At 42.0% G+C, this 19,575-nt stretch overlaps 1 protein-coding gene across 5 annotated transcripts in view; it reads right to left on the reverse strand.

The window, feature by feature from the left end:
• IQGAP2 (IQ motif containing GTPase activating protein 2) overlaps positions 1–19,575 on the reverse strand; it is a 127,076-nt gene that overhangs the window by 99,309 nt on the left and 8,192 nt on the right. For all 5 annotated transcript variants that reach the window (XM_033085826.1, XM_033085824.1, XM_033085828.1 and 2 more), the window contains exon 2: positions 4,340–4,439. In XM_033085826.1, coding sequence (XP_032941717.1) covers positions 4,340–4,439 — 100 coding nt within the window. The remainder of the gene's footprint in view (positions 1–4,339; positions 4,440–19,575) is intronic.

Consider the following 19,575-nt stretch of genomic DNA (forward strand, 5'->3'; position numbering starts at 1 on the left):
ATGGATGATTATAAGCCTAGCCAGCCACAACACATTTACTGAAAATTTGCTTTGCTTTATATGCCAAAGCTTCAATCACAATTTAAATCCTTCAAATCTGTATTGTCTTTACAGTGCAGTAATCAAACATCTGCAAAGAGACAAGCAACAGCAAAAGCCAAACACAAGCCAGAATCTGATATGCTGGATACTTCCTTTGGAAAGGAGGATGCTGTGGTAAATATTACTTTTGCCAGATTGAGGCTGGGAAAAATGTGAGCATGCACCTGTTAAAATTCACATAATTCAAGAAGACATGAGGGCTTGTGACCTCACCACACGAGCTGCTCATGCCCAATTCAGACCTTTGCTATTTACTAGTATGATTTTTCCAAACTATACTGCATATGTGTCAGGGTAAGATCTGGAGGGCTTCTATTGGTGGCATGCATAGCTACATTTCTTGAAGTGTGAAAATTACTACTCCTAATTGCATAGTCTTGACTTCTCAGAAGTTCAAGGACATGGGATGCTATCCATTTTATTGCTCCTTTTTTTTTTTTATTTTTATTATTATGCAGGAGACTTTCTTTAAAGACAAAAGTAATAAATCAAACGATGTATACAAGCAACCAAAACCTCATTTTATCAGATGTGTAATTTCAGGAAGAAAGGGGCCCAGTAATCTAACAAAAACTTTGTTTCCTCAATATCAAATATAACACCCTCTCAAACTTTACTTACCTCTGCAGATATTACAAGCCTGTTCATTGTGTTTAAAAACCAATTTCCTATGTTGTATAGGTGTAACAGATACTGTGCCTAGCTCAGAAGGTATTTGCAGAAACATCAGCTATTAGTGACAGGATTCTCTTTGCATGTTGAACTTGCCAAGTTTTTATTAAAGCTGGGCTACAGGAATTAAGTATGCAAACAGTGATCCAAAAAGCAGCTGAAAGCACACATTCTTCACCAGTTTAATTAATTCTGGAATTTCAAAATGCAGAGCTGCTGTAAAATAATGTTTTTGTTACAAGTACGGTAAGAAACAAAATATGCCTCCTGACATAGTGCTATCCCAGTCATGTTCTGGCTCATCTTTAGCTGTTTATTGTTTATTTCAGTATTTATTACTCTCCAATATGGCCCAAAGCACATAGTATTTGTGCACAGCTGATTATCTAAAATAGTATTTGCCGTCATTTCAGCAGCTGCCAATCAAAAAAACTACTTACTTATTCAGTCTACTTATTGTCATTGATATCCACAGTATTATGAATATTAACAAGTACTGAGGACAAAGATTAAATATGTCATAAAGGCAGTTCCCACTCCCCAGATTGGGCCAGGAAAGTACTGCTGTGAGCAGGCAGGCAGCAGGCACAGCCCTGGGTGGTTTCACAACCAGCTGCTGCACCTGGGGCTGGAGGCACCATCCTGCCTACTCCGACCCAGACCCACTGCCAGCAGTACACAGCCGGGGAAGAGGGCCTGCACATCCCACGGTCACTGCTCCAGAGCTGGGGAGCACCCAACCGGGACCCCTCTGTCCAGCAGCAGCAGAAGTTTTGGATGCCCCTTCCCTGAGAAGGTTTCCTGTGAAAACACTCTCCCAGCACAGCTGAAGGGTAGGACCCACCACGTGCTGTGGAAGAAGCCTGCACTCAAGCCTCCCCAGCTGGTCTCATTTGAATTATGACCCTGTTGCTCCCTCCATCTCATTTTGCAGAGTCTGCAGTTTTGCTCAGGCTCCCTAGTGACAGCAAAAATGCTATAATCATGCAGGTACAGACAAGGACTGCACATAAACATGTTTCACCCCTAATCAAGTACACAGAGGGAATAATCATGCAGTGAGGAGTGATACTGAACTTTGTCATGTTTCCCATTTTGCCAGATTGGGGTTGGGAAAAATGTGGGCATGCACCTTTGACATCCAAGCTGGACCTTAGTTCAGCCTCCCTTGACAACATTAGTCACCTCCTGGGAAAGCAGGGCTGGGGGCTACACAGCAAAGAGACACAGGCATTTCTACTTGTTTGTGCAAGCTTTTTTGCACCTGTTTTTTTGCTGAGTTGTTTTCACAGTAGTAAGAGTGTCTTGGGGCAAAGTCTCACAGTACAACAAAACTACCTCAATGGTTCTGTGTGAAGGGAGGAGTTTCCCCTCACACTTGTTTTCCTCACAGTAGCTCTGTCTGCCCAAAAGCACTCCCAGGGCCTTCACTACACCCTGCATGATCACCCTTTCCTTCCCTAATGAGCACTGAGGCAGAGGAGGACATTCAGCAGCCTCGTGCTGCCACATCAGCTCCATCCATGACAGCGCAATCCCTTAACAAGGGAGGTACAACGCTCCTCACGCTGCAGAACTCATCCCCACCTTAATGAAGTAATAACCATTGAACAGTACTTGCATATTCTGATTTTCCAAACAGAGATCCAGAAAAGCTTCCAAGTGCCTAACAGCCCTGGGAGTAACTGTCCTGGGTATGAGGTCCCATCATGGACTGCAGACCTAAAGGAATGCTTCATCTAGAAAACTGCTAGTGGCAAGTATCTCTATGAAAATAAATACAAGGAAGGGGAGGAGGTTACTCATAGCAGATGCTAATTAAAGTCATTAGTTGTAAAAACAACTTCACATTTCTTTGTGAAATATCAAGGGAACTGCTTCAAATTAACTAGAGGACTTGAGTTCAAAGTGACAAGTAGCCCTGGGAAAAGGGAAAGTTGAAGAGAGCCAGGAAGAAAAAGTAGTCATAATACCAGCAAAAGAGAAAACATTTAATTTGGAGACTAGATACCATAAGACAGCAGGTAGGGAAATTGCAACATACCAAGGAAAAATCTTGAGTGAAATCAAATCTTAGGTTAGCTGAGATGGTGGACCTGATCCAACATGTCTACAAGTGAAACCTGCTCCCTTCTCTCTCTCTGGTGTGGAGCTACACCCCATCCACCATCTTCTTGCTTGCACAGATTCTCCTCTGACCCCTTGATCAGACCAGTCAGCTCCCTAAGCCACAGAAAACTAACTCAGCAAAAGAGCTAGGAATTCCCTTAGCACAGCCAGCATAGCAAGCTGACTCATCTGACTGAGGTTAGATCTCTTGCAACTGCGTGATGGGGGCAGCAGGAGCATGCAGAGCAGGTCAGTCCTCCCTGGCAGAAGGAAGACACTTGCCACTTAAAGGTCTGAACAGGGAACCGCTGTAGGAGAAAGAGGAAGAAACAGCAAAGGAGGCAATATTTGCCACACCAAATGGAACAATGTAGAGAAGAGGAAGTAAGAAAGGCTAATTTTTATAACAATGCCCCTAGGACAAAACCATTGGCAACTATTGAGAAGGAAACCAAGTGGATTCAAGGCCCAGAGTACAATTTAACAGTAGATTACTGAAATACTGAATAAAGATTGTATACCTCATATTCACACTAAGTTTTCACAGCTTGCACTGCTAATCACAGTTCAAGTATTCTTTTCTCAATAGAAATTAATAGGAAAGTCATCCAAGTACAGTTTTGGATGTAAACTAAAGACACCATCAACAAACACAGAGCAGAAGCAAGACACTGTCAGTGGTGCCAATAACAATAACATGAGTATAATAGGCATCTTTGAAAAAGTCTGATCAGACAGAATACAAAATATGCTTTTACATATACAATAGTTGCAGCACTTGAAGCTACTTCAAAAGCACAAGGATATTGTACCCTGTTTCCCTGCTCTCTAATTATGAAAATGTTTTTGAATATTTGTTTTGAGAATGAAGTGAATATAGCACAGTATGTTTGCACAAAGGTGATCAAAACTCTGTGCACTTTCACCACAGGCTTCAAGAGATGAGTGCTGCTGACCAATAGGAACTGAAGCAAGAGCAGAGTCCATCTTATCTTACTGCCCTGCCTGCACTTACCATTGTAACACTGAGATGATATCAATCATTAAACCTGTGAGAGCCCAGGTGATTTTCTTAGTGATCATCTTAGCAACCCAAGTCACTCCCACAAGAGGGGAGCACAGCCACAGAGCCAGGAGCAAAATACTTTCTCCAGTTAGTCACATAAGCCTGACTCAGCTTCTCACAAAACTACAGCCTTGTGTTTTAATATCCAGCCCATACTTTTGGTGAAAATGGACACCACAGCCAGTTTCAGGATGTTGCCTTGATTATTTTCAAATCTTTCTTTGAACCAGACCTTGCATATTGGGCATTGTTTTTTCATACTAAGTGCTATGATATTCGGACATTCAGTTAATCCAAGTAATTCAAGATGTTGAATCGAAAATTGTGAACACAACAGTCCTGAATGTCCATATTTAAAAGCCAGAAATAAGTGTGCTCTCCTTTACTTACCTTTTTGCTTCTTCTAAGTGGCACAGATACTCGTAAGCAATATTCTGACGCCTCCTCTCATCCATTTCCTCTGCAGAAAGCCTTTCATCATCCACAATAGCTGAAAACAGAAACCCAAACCAAGTTACACATGAGTCGAAGTGATTTTTAGAGCAATTTTGCTTAGAACCTGGGTGAATTACTGAAGAAGGGAAATTAAAACAGTTATCTCTTCTCTTTAAAAGAGGCCTTTTATAGTATGGTTCACAAAGATGTCTAGGTCACCAACAGTGTTCTGTTCTCTCTGCAGTGAATTCCTCAAGTTTCACTTCTTCAAGACCAAGCACATATTGCTCTGAGGCCATTGCCTGGTTTGGGGGTAGGATGGAACAATCAAAAATGGGGGGCTGAGGCTGGGAGTGAGCAGAACTTCAGCTTACGCATTCTCAGAGGAGTCTGAGGACTCTCATGAGGAAGCTCAAAGCACGAAGCAGATGGAGCAGCCCCATGCTAAGCAGATCCTCACAACAGAGACAAAGACAACACACTGCAAAGGTACCTCAAGGACAACATGGGAGTTGGCTGCAACTTCAGGAACCTGTGAGACTGCAACATGCCGAGCTGCCTCCCACTGATGGAGGCAATGAGGACTGTAATCAAATGAACTATCTATGGTTTCCCCTACTTACTGCTGCTACCTCATCACCTCCCATAAAAACTCTCTCCCAGCCTATTAAGGATGTCTGTGCACATCTCCAGCTGTAAATGACCCCAATTATTTACATCTACTACCCTGTGCCTAGTCTTTCTGTACTTGTAAAGTACAGAGGGGGCCTCTGTGAGCATCTCTCCAATGCTTCCAAATGCTTCTAGTAGTGGGTCTCAAGGAGCATACTGTAGTGCTGACTTCTAGTTGAATTTCAGCCACAGCAGGTGAGACTTTTGTAAACAGCCTTCAGCATAAATCAGTTACCAAAATGACACCCTATTTGTACTAAGCTGAGTGTTGGACTAGATCATCTTGAAGGCATCTTCTAACCTTGATGATACTGTGAAAAATGTGGTCCTACATTCTTCCATGTTTCAGCCACATGCTCACATCACCTCTCATGCCACAGCTGGCAACCCAGTGTCTGCATCAGTGAACCAGAACAAGGGGCAGCTCTGGCTAGCGAGACCTGTTTCTGGGAGGATTTGCTCCCTGATCTGAGCCACTGCACACTTGCAGGCACAAGGGAGGGGACGGAAATGCAGGGCTGGGCTAGCCGCTTTCTGTGGCAGCCCACAAGCTGCTTAGCTGAGAACATCACGACACATCCTCAGTGAAACAACACAGGCCCTGCTCCTCCTGAAATGCACTGTGACTTGCTTTATTAGTTTCATTCCCACACAGAGTCGTGCATGCCATGAGCATGTTCCCACCTTTTCCCTGACAATTCCTTCAAGTAGTGGATAAACACTTTCTGGTAATGGATCCAGGAAACTCAAATAAAAGGAAGTAGGACTTAAAAACAGCAGGACTCAAGGCTTTGCAAGTACTCACATACCTTGAAACCTGTACCTCAAAAAAAAAAATTACCTCACATGCATTTACTGCGGACACAAAAGAAATTACAGTAATTTCACTATTATAAGCCGCACCTGATTATAAGCAGCAGGTTACAATACAGAGTGTGATAAAAGGTATCTATTCTATCACCATCTGTTGAGACCAGGTGGGGGCAGTGAACATTATCTCCGTGGGAGATATTCTGCTAATGGGCCATCCATTGAAACCAGGTGGGGCATTGTTCTTTATCTTTTCACAACCCATCCTTCCTCCAGCGAGTCATTTTCTGCTAATGGCCCATTGAGTCCCACTGTGCGACTGATAAAATTACTTCATCCCATTGGAAGTTGCTCCAGCCAGGGGGAAGAGCCCAACATTTCTTACCAAAATAAAAACAGAGGTTTTGGGACACTAAGGTAGCCCCTTTCTCCACTGGACTCCAGAGGAAAACCGGATTTCTCCACATCACCACTGGACCTCCAGAGGGAAACTGCACCTTCTACAGGAGCACTGCTTCAACTGAATCACATCTGTCACTGCAGGAGGATGCAGCCACCATTTAATGGGACTGCTACCAACACTCTGCCTGACAGGGTGTCAGGTTGTACTCTGACTGTGTCAGGGTTTGGGGTTTGTTTCTTTGTAGTATTGTATTTCTATTTTAATTTCCCTAGAAAAGAACTGTTATTCTTAATTCCCATATTTTTGCTTGAAAGCCCCTTGATTTCAAAATTACAATAATTTGGAGGGAGGGGTTTACATTCTCCATTTCAAAGAGAAGCCTTTCTCAGCAGATACCTGTCCTCCAAACTAAGACAGCAACTTTTTGTTCTTTGTCCGTATATAAGCCGCACCTGATTACAAGCCTCACTTTGGGTTCGGACCAAAATTTTCATCAAAATAGTGACTTATAATCACGAAATTATTGTACACTACTCACCCACATTTTGGACTGATGACATACATTTGTTAAGGTCTTGTACAGCTGCTTTAAGTTTTGTAGTTTAAGTTTTAATGACCACATGGGACTTGATATCTCTCATCTTTCTTTGCTTGTAAGATTGCTCTTCCTAATTACCCAGATGTTCACACACCAATCAAACAAATACATGTCTTGCTTAGAGTTTCTTTCAAGTCTGGTAGCTCCAATAGGCGTGACTCACTCTAAAATGAGCTCTCAGATACTATAATCAGGATATCACTTGCCATGAACCAAAACATTAGTTTGAGGCAAACATGGGATGCAGATGGTAAAACACCATGTCTGGCCAACTGGCCATGAAGGCTGCTCTACTACTGCTCTTGCCCTCACCACCATCAGCACAACCAGACAGGCTGCTCCCACTCCATAACACAGCTCCTCTGCTGCAGAGGGCTCCTGACTTCCCAGAGTGAAGGAAAAGTACAGAGGAGCCACCACACTGAAACGTAATATATGATTTCATTGTTTGCAACTCTGAGATCAAGGCCCCTTTTTCAAAAGCTCTCCCAGCTATGAATGCGCATAATTGGAGACAAGTGCTGTCAGAAGAGCCCAGCTGATTGTCCTAGTGGGATATGGGGGTGGGACAGGCAATACCAGGCCAAGTCCTCATCCCCATAATTCCCATGCCCTGTTCCTGGTAATTTGTTAAACAGTTGTTTACTCCTGCCCTCCAAAGACAACTCAACACAACCATAAACAAATCAGAAAAAAGGCAGTTTGACTGAAGATAGGTGAAGGAAAACCACATGACCCATTTTATAAGTATCAGTCTAGGAATTAACCTGAATAACACTAACGCTTCACAATTTAGTCCTGGATCTGCACATCCATGGGTGCCTCCTATCCCCAGCAAAGGCATCCCAAATGAAGCAGCCCTGGCCAGCCTCAAATCCCTCATTAAAACTATTTGCAAAGATTGATTCAGAGAGTGGATGAAGGCACCAACAGATATTGTGGAGTTGTAATAGTTGCTCTGCTTAGCAAACACTGCAACAATAAGAGGAAAGGACAAGATTCAAAAACAAGTACAGTAATTTCACGATTACAAGCCACAGTGACTATAAGCCGCATCTCCAGGTGTTGGCAAACATTTTGTTCTTTGTCCGTACACAAGCTGCACCCAATTATAAGCCGCTCTGTCGTTCGCAGGGAGGACCCGCGTGCAACGAAGTTGCCAAATAATAACAGAATCGTGGCATGGCGAGGTTTACTGGCTCGGCTCGGGCCGTGTGGGCATGGGGCTGCCGACGGGGCCAGGTGGCCCAGCTCAGCGCTGCCGCTTGGCAGGGCCGCTCGGGGCCAGCTACTGCCGCCGCTGGGCTTGCTCGCCCCGGTCTGGCGCTGTGCCACGGTGGCAGGGGGGCACGGAGCCCGCCGGCACCCGCGGGGATGGAGCCCCCCCGCTCCCTTGGCAGCGGCACGCAGGGACGGGAGCCTCCCCGGCTCCCCCCCGGGCCGCGGGGCCAGCAGGAGGGAGCTCCCGCGCCTCTCCCCCCGCCCCGTGCTGCCTGCAGGGAGCCCAACTCCACCTGCCGCACAACACAGTAACCAATTTGTAACAATCGTGTAAATGCCGGGTTTTACTGGCAGGTGCTTGACTTGGCAATTTGCACTGACTCGGTTTGCCCTTCTGGGGTTGGAGATGTCAGAAAATTATTCACATATTAGCCGCTCCTGAGTGTAAGCTGCATTTCCGGTGTAGGAGCAAAATTTTGGTCAAAAAGGCACGGCTTGTAATCATGAAATTACTGTAACTTGTAGACACTGAGAAGTGGAAGACCCAGCTCCTGTTTTAGAGGAGGTATAGGCAGCTCACAAGCTGGAAATCAGACTTCTTTCCTGCCAGGGCCAAAGCATCTAAAGTTTCTGGGCTAGATATCTGTGCACTGAAAATACAGAGCACAGAGAATGCCAAAACCTACAGTGCTAATCCTGGGAGGAGTCGCTTACAACACCAGTTTCCAATAAGTCTGATTACACACCTACCCTCCAGCACTTACTGGCTTCAAAGCAACTGCACTATCACATCAAGAGTGGTTGCAGACGCAACTTTAGAAATAGAAATGACAACCTGCAGGATAAAGGTGGCCTCAGGACTGAGCTGCAGAGGCAATTACTTTGACTTGGGTTCTTAAGGTCCAGTCTATAATAATATATTTTTGGCAAGAGCTTCAGTCTTTGACTACAGGCCTGCATACATCTTTCTTCAAACATCCTGAGAACATCCATCAAGCCAGCCACACCATGTTCAATACACAAGCAAGTTTGGTTTGGAGACAAAGCTCAGTCTTTCTGCTTAACAGAGCAAGTATTAGTCAAAAGACTAGGAAGATTGATGGAAGAATAAACATATTTCTGCTGTATCAGTAACTTTTTGATTATGCTCAGCTCACAAAGGAAGAGAGTGCTGCAAATAAAGGGTGTTGTGGGGCAGAGTAACCAGGGTGGGGCTTCACCTGAGGACCTCTACCAAGCAGGATCCTGACACAAAATGTTCCAGCTGAGAAGATCCAAATGCCATGGAACAAGGCTCTACATGAAAGCTATACAGAGGGAAAAGAGGCATCTAAACAGTATCTTCTTATTAAATTCATTAATGATGTGACCTAATTTCAAATTCAGAGGAAAAATCTAAAATACTGCCTTGAAGAGGGAATATTAAGAGTGCAGCTGTACAACCAACAAGAATAAAAATGCTAGCCTTAAAGCTCTCTATTTCAATTCATTTTAGATGTTGACACCCTGTTAGCCAAGAGTCAGTAGACACAAAATGTGTTAAGTTCACTCAGACACTTCTTCACGAAAAAACAGCAAAGGAAGTGGATGTATGAAACACATGGACCTGTGAGCAATGCTAAAGCTTAAATTGCCACACATGAGAGATTTATTCTGGTACTCAGTACAGCGCACCAACTTTCTAATTCTTCCCATAATTGATTCAGCAGAAATAAAGTAACATTCTACTAGCAGCTTCCTATGTGTGTATATTCTACATATTTAGCACAAAAGTATTTACCAAGGAGTTTTCCTCAATTGAAGACTTGGTCATCTTCCATCAACTGACACATTGTACTTACACGCACTGTCCTCATTCTAAAATTGTCCTGTGTAGGCAGTATCTAGGACTAACTGATGTTGGGGTCTGGTTACAAATTGCAAAAACTTTCTGGTGTGCTTTGATCCAAGATAGCCAGTTGTTGGCAAGTTATGCCAGTTGCTGCCCACAGAGCTGACAACTAAATCCAAGGTGCTCCGTGCGCCTACAGTCAATGTGGTGCCTCTAGGATTTACATCAGACTTAGCATTAGTAGAAAACATAAAAACATTTCAGATTTCTGAATTCAAGCAAGTTTTCAGAAATAGACCCACTGTGTCTGAAGATGCAATATCATTACTGAAATTAGCAATCAGCCCAGGTGTGAAAGAGACAATGGAGCCTTACTAACAGAATCTGGAAAGATAATCAAAACTTCAGGTTCATAGAAATGCAGTCACTTTACACAATAATTTTAAAAATAAATACTGTTTCTGTAAATGTAATCCAATTCAGAGTTCATCCTCATATTACATCCATTACAAGGATTTTGGAGATTCCAAGATCACAGAGATAATTTACATTGATACTGAGTTTACTGGAAATCTAGTCACTGTTTCAGTGCCTCACCACTTTTACAGAATTTCTTCCTAATGTCTAATCTAAATCTATCCTCTCTCAGCTTGAAGACACTCCTCATTGTCCTATTACTGATCAAAAGTGCCTCTCCATCATTCTTATAGGTCACAGTAAGGTGTCCCAGAGCCTTCCCTGCTCCAGGCAGAACAACCCCAAATTTGTCAGTCTTTCCTCACAGGACAGATGTTTCAGCCTTCTGATCATTTTTGTGGCCTCTTCCTCTGGACTCTTTTTAACAGATCAGCATCCCTCTTATGCTTGCTTGGGACCCCAGAGTTGGGTGCAGTATTCCAGATGGACTGTTAAGTGGCTGGAGTGGAAAGGGTATAATCACCTCCCTTGACCTGCTGGTCACAGTAGTTTATGTTAAAATTTACATTAATGAAGATGTTTCACAGGTCTAACTTGCAACAGTTTGATGTCAGTGGATCCATGGATTATGCTTTTAAATGGTGCTAAACTTAAAATTTTTGTTGTATCTAACAAAAGAGCACGCAAGGAAAAGTAATATTTTTTACAATTTCTGAATAAAAAATCATGGAATACTTTATGAGGCATAATCTTTAAGTTATTCAGGAATAACCATTTACGAAAGAGTTTTTGTTGTCTTGAAAAAAGTGAAAATGGAAAAAAAACCTGGCAAAACCTACAACAGCACTTGTGGCTTCCTGGTCATTCATTCTCTCTCACACATATGACTATCTGCAACAGTTCAAGAATAGCACGTGGCTGCTTCTAGTAGTCAGACCCTTTAATAAGGCATTTGCCACGGACACACCAAAGGACTTCTTACACTGAAGGCAAAGAAAGGAATAGAGGCTTTTATTTCCCAGAGCCCATCCCCCTCAATTTCCTGCCACCAGAGACTTTTTCCCATGGAAAGCAAGATGTGAGCAATAGGGAGGAGAGCTCTTTCGGCACAACAACAGGGAAGCTCAATTAACAACACAACAGACTATGGAGAAAACAAAATCTTCTTACAATGATAGAACAGAATTTGTAAAGTCAGGATAGGGGTAGGGGAGGAAGATACAGGAGTAAATACTGTAAAATGCTGGGATAAAAGTTTTTCGCTAGAGTGTTTGAATTAAACATTAGCTAAACCACATTTGGCAATCTCATCTGTCTGCTGTCCGAGCCACACAGTAAGCAAGACAAGGCAACATTTTAGTCCAAGAAGTTCTGACAAGAAGTTCTGCAAATTCTGTATATGTCCCCCTCATACCTTCCTTCCTCCTCCCAAGCTCATACCTTCCCATCCAATATTACACAGTCAAAAGTACTCAACAGAGCCATGCTGTAACAAAAACAAAAGTCAGGGAGCCTTTGCACAAAAACTCCTGACAGTTTTCTGGCCATAGCCAGTCCCAGTGACAGCTGAGCCCAGTACAACAGGCTCTAGGCAGCACCCCACTTATGTCTCCTTGTACTGTGAGGACCTTAAGCATTTGTCATCACAATTCAGTGCTGTAGTTTCAAGAAGAGGCTAGTTGCATTTTAGATGGTCACAGTGACTTAAAGTCTTATGTGATGTGAGAACATACAACTATCTTACCCTGGTTTGAAAGAGACCAATAAATTCATCTTTTGTGCCTTCCTTTTGTTCCTAGTAAAAGTCATAGTCTCAGGTACTTAGCACCCCATAGGTGCCTTCCTTGGGTATTTCAACTCCATGGTTGCTCCTAGTTTGGCAACCCATGTGCTGTCCATTGCACCAACACAGCACCAGCCAAGCCCTGTACATGGAGCAGGTTGAGCTGGCAATGCTCTGAGGCAAGCTCACTGCTCCCCAGGCTGTCCTCGTTGCAACAGGACAGGAGCTCAGAGCACTGCCAGGAAGCTGGAAATTACAGGGAGAAGATACATGTACAGATATCAGAAAAACACTTCTCAAAGCTACAAGGAGATTGAGTTCCTCTCAAGACTCCACTCCCAGTATCAACTTGCAGGTGTCTAATGTAATAGTTTATTAAATATGCAGAAGAAAGCATATCAACTATAACTATGTGAACAGAAATAATTCAACAGGCTACTAAGGAAAAATGGCTTTACAGCACCAAACACCTATTATAGGTATTCTGTTAAGGTATTTTGTACCTACAGGTCTACTGTTATGCTGGAAGTTGTTAATCTTTGGATGAAAAATCTAAGGCTTTGATGAAAACAGCTTTCTATAGACTTCTGTCAAAAAGTACAATTGCAAGCAAGTAGCATGTCTCCCAGCAATGAGACCAGATGGCCTGAACCTCTTTCTGTGTCTCCACTTAGGGGTATTCAGTCCATTCCCTGAACATTTGCTCCAAGGAAGGGCTCTAGACAAAGGCAGACACTGCAAGCACTAAAAAACCCTACCAAAGCTGTGAACTTGAAGGGCAGATTCACATGAGAAAGTAGACTAATATACTTTAAGAACAGGGGTCTTCAATATCTAATTTTTCAAACATTTCCAACATTGAACTACTCTCTCTCTTAAAAATGTCTGTATCTCTTCCAATCTAGTTATTTCATTGTCAAACCAAGCAGGCTCATATTTTCAAACAAAAATAAAAATGGCCAGCAGAGAGATATGATCCACTCTCACAAACTGTGTGTCACACAGGATCTCCAGGGCCACTGTTCTGGATTATGTCTAACTGCCAGACACTGCACAAACAGGGAAAGCAAACATGCACCATTAGCATAGGAGTGTTGAACACAGACCTCCAGTAAAAAACATTCTGACATAAAATTAAAAATGTTTGCTAAACCAGTCTTTCCCCTGAGTTTTCCCAGAGCGCCTCATTCCTGTGCATTTACTTTCCCGAGTGCTCCTCCTGCCAATTCCTTGATAAAGGTCTTACTTCAGTCTTACGTATTGGCTACCACAAGGCCAGCCACATCCATTTACAGATACTGAGCACTATTGCAATACATGGACCTTAGGACTGTCATACAAGGGGACAGTGATGCAACAGCAACCACATTCCATGCCCCTGGAGCCAAGCGTCAAAACCACTTAATTTCAGCCAGACACTGGCAAAAGTCTGTAGGGCTCCTCAGACAAGTCTCAAGATACTTCAGTCCCCACAAAGTTCAGAAAAAGTCTCATTTAACCACAGACACAAGTTGCCATTGGCATTGAGCAAGTGACTACATGTGCTCTAAGAAAGTTTAACACGCAATTTTCTGCTTATAGGTATACACATCCTGTAGTCTGCTTCTAAACCTCCAGCTCTCCACAGTACCATCACATAACACTTCAGTAGAAGTAAATATTAAAAGACAATAATTAGTTCCAACATTACCTTAATGTATGATGATACTAGAGCATGGACATCTCTTTCCTAATAGGGTCATTGAACCCTGTGCAGAAAAACAATGTTTCATTTTATCTTAACTTCATTGTAATTGTTCAGTATGTTTGGAAGAACAAGGAGAACAATTGCAAGTAATGGAATTGAAGGAAGCAGATGAAATCCAACCATATTCATTTAGCTGCAGGTGATGCCATCTACGATTACAAACATGGAATGCAATGTATCAGCTTGTTGCTCAACCACTTCCACCAACATTTAACTGCTGGTCTCAACTGTCTCCAGCATACTTAATGTAATTGCTTAATAAAATTGTAACTGTTTATCTTTGCATACTTTGCACTGGTCAGTTCAAGGCACAACAGGTTTTCCCAAGATTCAGGTGCTCAGGAAACACTATTAAAACCATAGCTCCTTTCTATGACCTTAAACTTCTAGGTCAACTTAGACAATTGATCTCAATGCTCTTAACTCACATTTTCTTTTATTTTTTTTAAAAACATTCTTTACTTATACTCACTATTTACTAATAAAGCCTTAGCACAGGGTCCCAAAAAAGTCACAAGTCTACAAAAGCACTCAGGCTGATGGACCCTGAAGAGGCAGTGAACACCAATTACAAGCTATTTATTTCACTTTCAGGCCATACTATCTCCACATGCTTAGTCCAAACGCATTAGTGCAGCCAAACTTCAAGGCAGCTTTCAGAAGGTTACACTGGTATCACCTCTGGTTGGAAGGTTTATTTAGTTTCAATGTTTACAGCAAAAATGATATTTTTCATGGGTGGGTTTAAAAAAACCAAAAACCAATGATTTTTTTAACACTCAAGGCATTCAAAACAGCATTGCACGTATGAACAAGTTTTCCTTCTCCAGAGATTAGTTCATGAGAAAAACAGAAAGGTGTCAAGGGTCCCTTTTGCGTCTTTACCCATTTGCTCTTTTCTTAAATAAAGAACTTGCAATTTGAATTCTATGTATTTTGACACACTTACCTTTCGCTTTGTTAATTTCACTAGAATTAAACCTGTTTGCTTTTTATTAGTAATATACATAAAAATCATAAATAAAACAGCCAAAATTGTATCATATGGTGTCATTTCTTTTAATTTTACCTACCGCGACCTCAGTTCAACTCAACACAAGCAGACTGCAAACAAAATAATGAGAAAGACAGTTTAATTTGCCAGGTTAGTAAAATGCACTGTGCAACTACAAAAGACAAGAAAATACCAGTGTCTATAGTGTGCTTCAGTATCAACCCTGTAATTAGATTTAGTCAGAATACAAATGCAAGTATTTTGATTAAAAATGTCATCGAATTTATTTCAAGTATTAGGCAGTTTATATTTAATCTTTCTCTAAAGAGAAATGCACACAAATCAATAAGTCAAATGTATACACATACCTATATGAAAGGACAAGTAACCTGTGGGCACTAAAATGCTAAAAAAAAAATTAATGAAAAGGAGCAAATCCAAAAGGCATTTATTCCCATGCAAGCAGTTGGAATCAAGAGTCACAGCAAGTTAACAGGAAAGGTGACTGTGCCTGCAGCCTTCTGCAGAAGTCAAAGGCAACTTTCATTGTGTGTAATCACACCACCCCACTGCCTTAGACCACAGCCCCACCCATCAACACTGGTAGCAGGCAGAAAGCCACTGCAGAAGTGGAGTGGAAGAACAGGAAAGTGGGGCTGTCAGTAGAAAGGGCAGGGCACAGACAGAACTCGCTACAGTGGGAAATCCAAATTCAGGCTTGTCTGCCCATCATGTGTTCACACACATTGTTACCCACACCTCTGTGGCACTCCTCTCAGCTTTTTGCATAGCAAAACCTCTGACCTGGCAACAGTAAAATCATCCTAATTGTGCTGTTTAAGACAGCTCAGCCAACACAGAGGGACAGAATAAAGCACAAGGCTTACTGTGGCAGAGGGACCCCAGGGACTGAGGAAGGTAGGCGTGTTTGACAAGAGCTACTGATGCAAAGGCAAACAACTTGAAGTCCACAATGAAGAGCACACAGAATAACACAAAGGCTTTCTGATTCTATTTTTACTCCTCGGTAGGAATTCAAAAGACAGATAGCCATTTAAATGGTAGCTAATTAAGGTAATACTCTGCAAATGCGGGACAGGTTTTCTGGCTAAGTCAGGACCTTGTTCAATTTCTGTTTCAGTCTTGAAAATGACAAAAAAACCTATCTGCATTACAACTTGAGGCCAGGACAGTGATACATAAATACATTTGCAGCAAATCTTTACCACCCAGGGACTGGTTAGGGAAGGTTACACTTAAATGCAAGAAAAGAGGAAGACAAGCACAGGGACAGGAGAAGTGAAAGAGAGGGGAAGGGATGAGCAACTCAGACCTCCTAAAAGAAGTTTGGGAGGAAAGAGTTACCTTTATTCAATACCAATATTTAGATCATGGGGGAGCTGAAACCAAAAAGCTTCCTATCACCGAATTCTCAGTACAGTAACCAAGTGAAAGAAATGTGGTAAGGTGTAGCTTAAAGAACAGAAAATAAGGATGACAGGCAGGAATTCTGGAATAAAAGAGAATCTGCAGAGAAAGCTGTGTGTGGGTCACTAAGTAACTCAGACCGTAGAGCTGTAGGAGCCTTGGTCTGAGCCATGAGACTCCAGAGGACTGAAACACCTGTCTAGGAAAAGCCATAGAGCAAGAGCACCACTTAATCACTGAGTAAATTGGAAATCACCATGAGAAAGACTGCAGTGTAGAAACCGTCAGCCTTGACATCTGGTCTTTATTCTTCCTTTGACAATTCATCTTCTGGTTTTTTCACAGCCAGTCTGTTGCAGGGTCCTTCTAACAAGGTCTGAATAAACCATCTGTTCACTTTCTCCACATTTTGAAAGAATGTCCTGAAAACACCTGAAATGTTGCAGCACATTTTTCCTTCAAGATACAAATGTAAGCATGTGAATATACCATGAGATTAAACTGCAAGAGCACATTTGCCTCTGCCTGCCTGGGTTTTTATTCCCAAATAATTATTACAGTCACAACATCTTCCAAGTTTGTAATACAAATTCTTTTACTCACAGGCACAATGCGTTTTTTATTTTTTTGTTTAACCTTATTGGGGAGAAAAAAACTTACACATTAGGGATAATAGAACTGAAAAATTTTTTTTGCAGCTACAGACCCAGACAATGAGATTGAATGATTTAAATACAGAAATGGCTTCAAATTCAGAAGAGCAAAGAAATGCTGTATGTTGCATAATACTTATATATAGATATGGTAAGTTTAGGTGATGAGCAGGATCCTTGGGCACCCAGAGGCAGAGAAGAACAGAGCCATGGCAGTTCCTGTTCTCCCTCCAGCATTCCTAACTCCCCTGGGAAGGCAGCTGAGCTGCTTGTTAAACAAATCCAAAAATTGCTGTACATTCATTCAGTAGCTATTTCTACAGCTGATACAGCCCAGCACAAGCAGGAACCACAAAATAAAGGGTGGAGGCACAATATCAGGTTCACTAACTAGAATTTCACCCCAAAACCTCTTGGCTTTGTTGACTGTGCTGGTCCACACAGAGGCAGAAAGGTACTGTGAATGGAGATGCACCTTCTTTGCTCCTGCTTCATGGGTGAGATGATAAATTCTTGCAGGAAGAAGGCAAATGCAGTGCACCTGTGCAGGTACTCGGTTCAGGGGCAGTGCCAGGCCAGCACTGACCTCAGTTATCACTTGAGCCCTGTTGGCTGCCTTCACTACGCAATAAGTGTTTGCAAAAGTACTGGAGCTGATACTGCTGGCTCCAGGGCAACCTGCTCCCAGTAGTCCCTGGCAGGTCACTTCAGGACCACACTGCACAGGCAGGAATTGCTTGTAGGGCACTTGCCCTTGGGATTTCTGCACAAGTCTGACCCTTATTTATCATTCGCATACATATCCAATTATATAAATTAATTTTTCCTTCATCAGCAATCAGAACCACGGGAAAGAACAAAATCACAAAATGTTTGAGCCTTGAATAACAGACCTTTGAGCAAGGTTTAGAAAGAACAGACAAATCTTGACCTTTTAAGTCAGTACATCCAGTACATATTTACTGAAACTTGAAGCTGTTCTGAGTGACAATGACACATCTACCATCGCATGTACCACTGCAAAATCAGATACAGAGTGAGCTAGATGTTGCTCCTAACTTATCAATAAACCAAGTACTTTCATTTCTAGGACAAGTCTTTGACAGTTGCACCCAAAAGATAAATTTTTACTCAAACTATACACTCACAAATTTCCAAGTATTAGTTTTTGTTCTACTAAATTTCCTCTTACCTGACAGAAACTTTGTATGTAGCATCTTGAATAACTTAATTTTTCAAGTTATTTGCTTATGTCTACTTTATAATGCAAAGTAATTTCTGGATTAATGGAGCAAATATTGACCTCAGCACAGCCTCCTCGCTACCTCTGGGCACATTTCCTCTGAGTGTCACAGTGACAATGCTAAATATCAGTTGTGTAAAAAAATATCAGGAGCATATCAGAAGCTCCCCAAAACAAGTATTTTGCTTGAAACAGCAATCTTAAAACTACCAAAATAAAGGAAGCGTAACTAGCATTCAACCACTGTTATGACAACAGCAGTACAAGCAATGCACATAAACTTAACACCAAACTAAGTTATGTGTTTGCAGTTTTTGAATTCCCTACCCAAAAAGAATTTTGCACACATAAAGGGCTGGGCACAGGATTTTACAATCTTTTGTATGGCTGCAGCACAGTTTGTTTCCTTTCTTGAACCTCTTCTTTGCAAAAATCAAGACTTCTGCTCAGCCTGTAACAATTCTTTCTCCAAGTTTTGCCCTGGTTTTCAACTCACTCTATGGACAGTTCGCTTATAATGAGGCATTTACTGCTGCTAGAGAGAGCGGAGCAGAGTAAAAACCTAACTATTACATCAGCAGTAGCTTGCCCAGGGTTAGTTTCTACTATTCCTGTTCTGTATGGTGTTTCTGGCCCACTGTCACAACAAGCCTTGTTCATCACAGGTATTCCTCCTTTTCCTGCCTCCACACTGAAGGCTGTGAAATGTGAGCATGCATTAAATACCTTCTACCTGATTTGTAACAATTTTCATACAAATGGTCGACTTTCAAGAAAGTCTATACTTCACACCTTCAGGAAATGATATTGAAAAAAACTTGATTGTGTGTAAATTTACATCTGAAATCTGCCCAAGAAGCTATTTGAGACAACTTCTGCTACTGCTATAGGAGCCCAAAATTCTTAACTGCTCATTTCTTTGTCCTTTAGGGGACTCTAGACATGTTTGTCAATGGGCAGCATTTGCAGCCCACCAGACAGCACCTTCCTGATACAGTGACAGGAAAAAGAATACAGATGAACGTTACAGAAATCCACCTCTGTTTTCATCAGAAATTTCAACAAACATTTATGAAGCTACATAACTTTGTCTAAGTGTGGCAACAACAAAACAAAACCGATCTCTTCCCTCCCCCCAAAAGAAAGAGGAAACTACCAAGTGTTATTGCCATGGTTCAGTGTTATAGGAAACACCAGCCCTAGTTTTGCCTGTTGCTAACCACAGTACTAAGAAAGTCGATTCATTTTGTTCTAGGACAGCTCATATCTGTGTAATCTTCAGCAAAACCATGTGGTCTTACTTCTTATTTTTTATGTGTAGATATAAGCTGGAGCACAAGAGGCTGGTTTTACAAGCAATAAAAAGCTGTGTATTTTCTAGATTATTCTAA

This window comes from Catharus ustulatus, chromosome Z (assembly GCF_009819885.2).
Source record: "Catharus ustulatus isolate bCatUst1 chromosome Z, bCatUst1.pri.v2, whole genome shotgun sequence".
NCBI classification, from domain to species: domain Eukaryota; kingdom Metazoa; phylum Chordata; class Aves; order Passeriformes; family Turdidae; genus Catharus; species Catharus ustulatus.